The 9,181-nt window shown below is 55.6% G+C and overlaps 2 protein-coding genes across 2 annotated transcripts, besides 1 other annotated feature; both read left to right on the top strand.

Moving 5' to 3' along the window:
* Positions 1–2,223: 2,223 nt before the first annotated feature.
* Positions 2,224–2,553, top strand: LPMP_282110 (hypothetical protein; the record flags this gene model as incomplete). Its single annotated transcript, XM_010702249.1, has 1 exon — positions 2,224–2,553. The coding sequence occupies one exon, from the start codon at positions 2,224–2,226 to the stop codon at positions 2,551–2,553; it is 330 nt and encodes a 109-aa protein (XP_010700551.1).
* Positions 2,554–3,742: 1,189 nt separating this feature from the next.
* Positions 3,743–4,128: a repeat region.
* Positions 4,129–4,581: 453 nt separating this feature from the next.
* LPMP_282100 (hypothetical protein) lies at positions 4,582–6,921 on the top strand (the record flags this gene model as incomplete). The annotated part of the gene is made up of 1 exon (XM_010702248.1): positions 4,582–6,921. One exon carries the CDS (start codon positions 4,582–4,584, stop codon positions 6,919–6,921), a length of 2,340 nt encoding a protein of 779 aa, XP_010700550.1.
* Between the last annotated feature and the right edge of the window lie 2,260 nt (positions 6,922–9,181).

Here is a 9,181-nt window from a genome sequence, read left to right as displayed (position 1 = left end):
CGTAGGTTTGCGGTTGGAGGGAATCCTCCGTTGAGTGCGTGTTTCCGCCTGCGGGGCACCGTATCCCTGCTGTCCTCGACGTGTTCCTTTGGGCATTGCACATTTCACTTGCAGATCTCAAGTGAGGCGCGAGCTCTCGTTTCTTGCGAAGTGTAAAGACATGCGAGCATGATTTTATGTCGGGAGGACACGCGCTTGTAGCGTCTGCCCCCCTTTTCACACCTCTTTTTCCATTTTGTACTGGTAGTGATTGACTCTCTCGCGTGAGGGAATGACACGCTGAAGCGAAAGATAAAACTCGATTTATTTCTTCGACGTCCCTCCTTTGAATTGGTTCCGTTCGGGTCATGCACCCACGCACGTGTGCACTCGTACACGATGCGCCTTCTCGTCCCACTCCCCCGTCTACACCGCGCTCGCTTCCTCACCCCTGTTGCACATGTTTGCAGCCTCAAAAGGCTTCATTCGTGTCCTTAATCGACTGCTGTCTCTCTCTCTCTCTCTCTTTGTGTAGAGTGTGCTGTGCTGTGCTGTGCGTGTGGGTAACATCGACGGCGTTTTTTTTTTTATTTGATTCATCTGCACACCTCCCTTTTTTGCCTTTGCGCGTTGTGTTATCGTGCCGCGGTGTTCACTACCTCTGAAGCAGCCGAAGACCAGTACTATCACCCCCTCGCAGCATCAGTTGTGCAGTCCTGCTTCTCAGAGCAAGAGGAGACGTCGTTGTATCAAGGAAGGATAAACGCACAGACAAGGCATTGCTGGCCCAATGCGTCGCTCAAACCCCACTCTCCACTCTCCGTTTGAAGAGCGGAGTCATTCTCCGGTGGAGGCGCCAATGGCCGCGCTCTCTGCACCGCCGCGGGACTTTAACGTAATATCAGAGAGGCCACAGCATGACGTCGCAGCCTCGATGGCACTACACGCAGGCCACAGTGAGGCGCAGCCGCTCGATGTGCGTATTCTGCCGCTGCTCTTCGTCTTCACATACTGGTATGGATTGGCGCTCGTGTACGCCTTCATGGTGTATGTAATGGCCATGTCCGCCACCTGGCGCGGTCCAGTGATTCTGTGGGCCCTACTGATACCCACTGCTGTCTTTTCCCTTTGGCGGCGCCTACCATCCGAGAGGCGCCTAGTGGAGGCGAAGAGCAACGAAGTACTTCTGCTCCGTTGTGGCGGCTTCTACGCTCTTGCGGAACCAGGCTTGCTGTACGGCCTCGCTGATGAAGAGCTAAAGGCTCAGCGTCACCATCAACAGCCTCCAATCCAGTTCGCCGACAGTTGCCCTACCAGTGGCAGGGCAACTTCCGACACTTTTGTGGCGCGTCTGTAGCAACTCACTAACTTTTCCCAGCGCTCCTGCGCGCTCTATGAGACTACTGGGCGACATCTTCTCACCCAATGTATCTCCATTCAGGTGCGTAAATACATGTAGGTGTGCGTGGTAGGTAGGGGCCGACGATAGTCTCTTCTTGTTTACTGCTATTGCGCCATCATTCTCATCTCGCACGCGAGCGCGCGCGCCCTTTCTCTGTTTTCTCTCCGCCTTTCCCTCTCTTCTTCCTTCGGCTTTGTCCACGTACCCCTCCTCTTCTGCTTATCCTCTCTCTCTTTTTTACCACTTTTTGTACCCTTCGCTCTTCGCTTTTCCCTCTCTGTTGATTTGATATCTTTTTTTTTCTCCTGAAGGTGCATCGAAGGGACTCGCCTGAATGTGTGTGTGTGTCACCACTGATGGCAACCTCTGCCCATCACACTGCGATGCCAAGGGCTACCCGCTCCATGCGAGTAGCAAGCCGACCAGAGGAGAGATGAAACAACTGGTTATGCGCGTCTTGATGGGCCGTGGTCCCTGGATGCCACCGAGAGGCAAGGGGAAGGAGACTACGAGGGGCGCCAACAGCAACGCACAATGGAGCACAGCGCTCCCCTCTCTGTGCACCGGTTCCCCCTGCCCTGCTAGAAATGGAAGGAAAAGAAACGAAGCGTATAAGGCGACACTGTCGCCAGGCCTCCGTTGCGGAAGACGACAGGACTCGAGCCACACTTTTTAGTGAGTGCGCACTGCAGTCTATGCGTCCTTCTGGTTCTTATCAGACTCTCTCTCTTTATTGACTTCTGTCTCTCTTCTTCGTTTCTTGTGCATTGTGTGCGTGTGAGATCTTTCCTGCTATACTACCACCACCACTACTACTTCACTCACACACAAGGCAGAAGGATATGGCATGCGCCACCAGGATGTGTTGCAGTGTCGGCTACTACGTCTGCTTGGCTTTCATCTGCATCTACCTCGTCTTCTGCATTCTGGCGGTTCCGCAGTACCGCTTCGTGGCCCTCATGATCTTCGCCTTGATGGGCCTGTGCGCCACCTCCGCATGGCGCCTGCTGCCATCGGAGCAGATTGTGGTGCGTCAGATGGCAGAGGTGATGGCGAGACAGTGCTACACATCCCCAACGGTGGCGGTGCCGTTCATCACTTCCATGACGACCACGCCAGCCGTCACTGTTCCATCGTCGACGTCTCATGAGCTGTACAGAGTTTTGATCTGACCTGCCCTCTTTACGCCGTTCCCCTGTCTCGGCTACTCTTTTTAGGCTCTACTTCCTCTCTTGAGTTGGGCCCAGCTTTTTAAAGAGAGGGACTGGTGGCCGCGTGGAGTTCGTGACGCCGCTGCCCACTGACAATTGTCGTATGCACTCCCTCCTCGTTCGATTCACCTGCCGGCGCCAGCGATGCTCTCCCCCTCTTTTTCTCTTTCCTAATTCTGAACCCTTTCCTTTTATTCTAGCTGCTGCTTTCTGTTCTGCTGGTGCGAGCACTCATGATGCTCGTGTCAACATGATCGTCTCATCGCACATCGTGCCTCCTCTTCACTCCCTTTTTTTTCTCTGGTTTCCGTCTTGTATCCACCCATCATTGTCTTGCTCGCTTTTCGATTTCCTCAAGTGTGTGTTCCTTTCACCTTCAGCTGTGCACCCTTCTCTTTCCCTCGCGCGCTCACTCAATCGTTTTCAGCCTCATCCACCCACTCCATCACCCACTTTGTGTGCCCGCGTGGGCAGTGATACGTCGCAGTCGAAGTAAAGGCAGTGGAGCAAAGATAGAACAGTGGCAGGCTTGCTCAGCACCGGAAAGGTGGGAGTGGTGGTGGATCAACAGTGGCCCGTGTGTACACACACCCACGCACACACCAAGCGTTCATCCACGCAGATGTGCCTTGCTTCCTCTCGCTACTCTCCGTGACGGAGGGAAGGCGTAGTCTCAGTAAAGCTGATAAGGCCAAGGTAGGCTGCCTCCCTCATACGTTTTTTTCTATGATGGTCTCTGTGACGCGCCTTCGACTGCCTCATCACACTTTGCTGGCACCCCAGGAATGGATGGAAAAGGCGACGATACACTCACATGCGCTCTTGGTTTGCCTTGATGGTGCTGCTCGTGCACATGACTTATAGCGACTCGTTTATCTTTTTTATTTCTTTTCGCTTTGCTCGATTCATGCGTGGCGCAGCCACCACAATTGTTTCCCTTCGTTCCCTCCCCCCTTTATACCCGTTTCATCATGAGACCCTCTCTCCCTCTTCTCTCGCTTTGGGAGAGGGGTGGGGGGCTCCTTGCTGTCCTCCAAATTCGCTCGCACGACCTGCGTGATTTTGTATCGAAGGGCAACGCATTTTTTCTTTCACCTCGCCTCTTTTTCCTTCGTTTTTCCTCCAAAGAACACTTCATTCCTGGTGGCGGGGCGGGGGACACCTCAGCGCGTGGCATCGCCGGGGCCCAGTACCTCCTACTCGGTGTGTGTGTGGGCGGAGGCCAGGTAGCTCCCCCCTCCCATCCCTGTCGATGCCGAGCCACTTCTGGTGGCGGCAGGGTCCAGCGCCTGCAACATGTGGAGGTCCGGGCGATGTATTGCTACGGACGTCGGCGGTCATGTCGTGGATGGCGCTGCGTCGGAGCGACCTGCGACAGCGAGCACGTTTGTGCCACCCATGTGATGAGCAAAGTGTTTGCGTGACTCCAGCATGTGTCCCGCTGCTGCGCGCCAGGCGATGGGCTTGCGGAAGGCCGAGTTGAGTGGAGTTTGATGTATGCTGTGCAGCAGAGAATGGACACGCTGAAGGAACAAACAAACAAACGCACACACACACACAAGATCGTCTTTCGCACCACTGCTATCTCTACCCTCACGGTCACCAGCAGCAGCCACTCTCGTGAAAAGCCATCTTCACAGAGGTACGGTAAAATGAAGCGAAACGCGCACTGGGTAGCACGTAAGCGGCCCTTTAAGGGGTCTGCCTCTCCTCCTCCTCCGATTTCTGTGCTCCCATTTTCTCTCCTTTTCTTTTTACTTTATTTGCGCCTCATTCGTCTTGCCTCTCTGGTGTGATGCGGCAACAGCCACTTATACACACCCGCCCAAACGCATACTCGCGCAAAGCAGTCTTGTGCAACTGGTGCATTGTTTCTCCCACTTTCTACCGGCGAAGACTTCAGTGTGGAGCCAAGCGTGCCTTTCTCGTCTTCTGTACTCTGTGATTTGAGGTCACCTAAGGAAAGAAAAAAAAACGACAGCTAAAGTCATGGCGCTGGAACACTGTGCTGCGGCGGAGTTGTACATTAGCGCCTGTAAGCGCGAGCACGCGCAAATCTCTGACGCCCTCGTACAGGCTCTAGACAGGGATGTCAAGGCTGCTGCTCATGGTCAAGGCTCCGTCCCGCTCAACGATGTCGATGTCCGCTGCATCGCAGAGATGATCAGCACGCTCGGTGATAACAACCAGCTGCGCGTACTGGTGCTGGAGGAGAACTCGTTTGGTCTGCCCGGCGTGACGGCATTGATGGAGGCAATCGAAGACAACCCGAGCCACATTCGCGAACTGCGCCTGGGCAAGAACAACCTCAAGGATCAGGCGGCGGTGGTCATTGGACACACGTTGTCCCGAAACGGGTGCGGCTTGAAGGTGTTGGACCTGTCCGAGAACAACATCACGAAGCTGGGCGTTATTCCGATTGCGGCGGCACTGCAGCAGCCCTTTAGCGAAATCGTAGAGCTCAGTTTCCACAACAACAAGATCGAATGCGACGCCGCTTTGTACCTCAGCCAAGCGCTGCGTGCAGCGCCAAAGTTGAAGCACCTCCATCTCGGCTACAATGCTCTGCGCGATAACGGAGCCGCGCAGATCGCACGCAGCCTCCCACACGCGTCGTGCCTCTCTACGCTGGATCTTACCGCTAACCGCATTAGCCGAGAGGGCGGTGAGGAGCTGGCACGGGCCCTTATGACTCCTACTTGCACCGTGCAGCGCCTAAATCTGCGCCACAACCAGCTGGATAGCGAGACCATCGTGCTCTTTGCCGACGTCATTGCCCACAACACGTCGCTTATTCAGCTCTTCCTAGGCTTCATGAACCCCTCCCCTGAGGCGGCAGCCGCTGTTCTGTCAGCCATCCCGCGGAATAACACACTGCTCTTGCTGGACATCTACGGGTGGAAGCTGAGCCCAAAGAACACGCCCGCTCTTATTCGGGCAGTACAGGAGAACAACAGCACTCTCGCCGCACTCGTTACCGATGCCTGCGAGTTTATTGCGTCACAGGTGGATGAGTCCAATGTGATGCGGGAAGAGAAGCTCGACCTACACCCTGTCTATGTGGGGCCCGACGACCGCGATGCTTACTTGGCTACGAAGAGTCTGCGTCGCTACTCGCGCGCGCAGTCGCGCCGGCAGTCCCGTGCACCCTCTCGTGTGCAGTCCCGCGCGCCCTCTCGTGTACAGTCCCGCGCGCCCTCTCGTGTACAGTCCCGCGCGCCCTCTCGTGTACAGTCCCGCGCACCCTCTCGTGCGCAGTCCCGCACGAGGGCTGATGGCCAGCCCGCCAGCCGCACCACCTCGTCGCACCGCCGCAGCGAACGCGACGGAAGTCGTCCGGCCAGCCGTTCGTTACGCACTGTGAGCCCGCCGGAGAGGGAGACTGCGCAGGAGCAGGCCCCGCTGCCCCAGCATAGCTCTCCTCGCCACAGACAGCACAAGAGTGGCAGTCCACGCCGCCACCGCCATCGTCATGGCGAGAGAGTAGCGATCGACCCCGCTTCAGTCACGAGTCCCAGCGTGCGGGCCCGAACGCCGCACGCTGTAGCGGTGTCTGAGCACACCGCATCTCGCTCTCCCAGATCTGCGGGAGAGCATCTGCTCCTCGTGGCCTCCAAGAAGATTGATGAGATTATCGATGCGTCGGTAAATGAGCTGCAGGACACGCCGTGTGACCCGCACACAACGAGGATGCTCAAGACAGCTATCAAGGCACAACAGAACACGATCAAACAACAGAGCGAGCAGATCCAGGCGCTGACGGCCCGCGTGGAGGCTCTCGAGGGTCGCCGCGAGTGCCACTGCGGCATCGGTGGGGGCGGCAAAAGTAGGGCCTCCAGCAGTTCTCAGCGTAGTGGCAGTCCAAGGAACCCAGGGCAGTTGACTAGGCACCGTTCGAAGCACGCTCTCTCAGCAGCAAGGCAGAGCAGCGCCAACGGATCGGCTTATCAGCCCACGAACAACAAGGCTGGATTGAGTGTCTACGGCAAGGCCGCCACTACGAACGCCGAGGGCAACGGATCGTGCGCGCATTTCGGTCAGCAGTACCAGATGCAGGCCACCACCACTGCCAACTCCTTTCAACGCTCTATGAGCCGCATGAGCCAAAACACCAGCATCACGATCGTGGAGCGGTGCACGACGCCGTACGTGTCGCAGGACGTACCTCCGGATATTGCGCACTCAAACGACGAGTCTGGTGAGCACCACCCGGAGGGCGTGGAGCTACAGCGATCCGCGATTATCCAGACCTTTCCGCCTTGCATCGAGCCGTCTCCGACGCAGGACCCCAACCCACCGCTTCGCAAGTCCGTCTCGCACGCCTTCTGAGGGAGTGCGAGAAAAAATGCAGGTGGGCGTATGTGCTTCCATCAAAGTGGGCACCATTGATAGACACTAAAGCGCCGATGAGACCATAAACACCATCTCTCCCTGCGCCTGTCGCTGCTCGTGCTGCAACCAGCCGGTGGTGGTGCACCGCTCTGCTTTCTCAGTACAGCGCTGCCGTCCCATTTTCGTTTTTCTCCTGTGCTTTGCTCTTGCATTCTGCGGCTCTCGATGTGTGCGCTTGTGCGCGCGTCTTTCTTCTTCGCTGTGCTTTTGCATATTTGTGGTGTGAGGTGGGGTATATGTGTGTGTGTGTGTGTGTGTGCCTGCACGCTCTCCTTCTTTGGCGTTTTCTTCTCCGCCTTTTCGCTCTCTGTGATGCTCAACTCGCTTCTCTTTTTCCTTAATATTTTCCTCCTCTGCGTTTACGCTGGCGATGGCGCAACGGACGGACAGGGCGAGCATTTTGCGCTCTCAGCGCCTTTCTCTGTCCCTTCCTTTCTCGCTTCACCACGGCGGTGTCTCTCTGCGACATGGCAACTTCCACCCTCGCGCGCTGCCTGTGACGGAGCGCATAGAGGGGGTGGTGGTGGAGTCACCATACGGATGTGTGTGCTGGTCTACCGCGGTGACCAGACGTAGGAGACGCTTTTTGTACTTTTGCCTGCTCTCTACCTGACTTCTTTCCCTTCCACCGCGCGCTTCTCTTTCGTTCTTCAGCTCCCGCGCTGGCCTAACTTAGGGTGAGGGGGCAAGGGGGAGAGGGAAGGGGAAGGCTCTGGGGCAATCGGTGTTTAGATTGTCAGAGAGAGGAGAGTGGTGTAGTGGCGTGTATTTGTGAGTTCGGCAGACAGACGAGCAGAGGATTAGAGAGAGAGGAGCGCCAGCTGCAGGTACAAAGAGTGTGCGAGGGAGGTAGGACCGAAGAACGCGAAGCGACACCGCACGCAATTTGCTTCTCTCGTCCTCTTTCTGCAGGCGCACTCAAAATAGCGTTCGCTTTGATGTCTTCGTTATTACGTGGATGAGGCAGGACAACTGCCATTTTCCTGCGTGGGTGTGTTGCTTCTGCGTTGTATGCCTTTCTCTTTTCATCGTCTCTTGAGGAAGGGCAGGGGGCGATGCAGGCAAAGAAAGGGGATGATAAAAATCGGCTTTCTTTTCCTCTCTGGTTTGCTTGTTTGTTTGTATTGCGAGTGACGACAGGGCGGATGGGACTCTCGCATTTCTCTTCTTGTCTCTTTCGGATGTATCGCTCAGCTCGTGGTAATGCCATCACATACATTTTTTGTTTCTTTCCTATCTTTCTCGTTCTTGTGCTTGTGGGACTGCTTGCTCATGTCTCTGGAGGATGGGGAATAGTGTGTGCATGGGTGCTGAGTCATTATCATGGCTGTCGCGGTACTTCTCGTTTCCCCCGCTCTCTTCCTTCGCCCTGCTTGCCCACCTCCTCTCTCTTTTCGTTGGTGCTGACGAAGGCAAGTTATGAGATGGGTGAGCCGATGGCGATGAGGCGCCTCCACTGTAGCTGGCGCATGTGCTTCCTTTACGTCAGGGAGTGCATGGATTACTCAATGCATTAGAGAGTGTGTGTGTGTGTGCAGGAAATAGAGGTCGTTGATTTGTATGTGTACGTGTGCGGGCTGATAAGCTCCACATATGAGGACACGCTTGTGCAGTGTATCGTGGCCATCTCGTTTCTTCTTCCCTTCTTTGTCATTCTCTCCGTCCTTTTCCTTTTCCTGTTGTTGTTGTTGTCCCTTTGACTTCTGTACTAGAGCGTGTTCGGTGTGTGAGTGTGCGGGTGCTTCTTCACCATGGGCTTCTGCTTTCCTTTGCTTTTTCTTTTTTTGGGGTTTTCTTCTTCGTCGATTGTTTCCTCTTCCCGTTCTCTAGAAGGCCCCTTTCCTGGTATGCACGCGCCCCCCCTCTCCCTCTCTCTCTCTCTCCTGTATCGTCCGTTGTTTCAGGGCCATCCCTGCGTGAATGTGTGTCAGTCTGTGTGCGGTGTGTGCGTGTTAATGCTGCTCAGTACGGGTGCCAGTTTTGTTTTTCTTGTGTCATCTCTTTTTCCTTTTGGTGGATAGAATGCACTCCTCTCTCTCTCTCTCTCTCTTGCACACGCTCGCGGGCACCATCACGTACACTGTAGCACATGCCGACCTTCTCTGAGGGTGAGGCACCTCTATATGTGGGTGAATCCCTGTGCACCTGGTAGCGCTTAGATCTTTAACAGCGTAGTGATGAGTGTGTGTGTGTGTGT

This window comes from Leishmania panamensis (assembly GCF_000755165.1).
Source record: "Leishmania panamensis strain MHOM/PA/94/PSC-1 chromosome 28 sequence".
In the NCBI taxonomy this organism is placed as follows: Eukaryota; Euglenozoa; class Kinetoplastea; order Trypanosomatida; family Trypanosomatidae; genus Leishmania; species Leishmania panamensis.
This window is presented reverse-complemented; position numbering and strand designations above follow the sequence as displayed.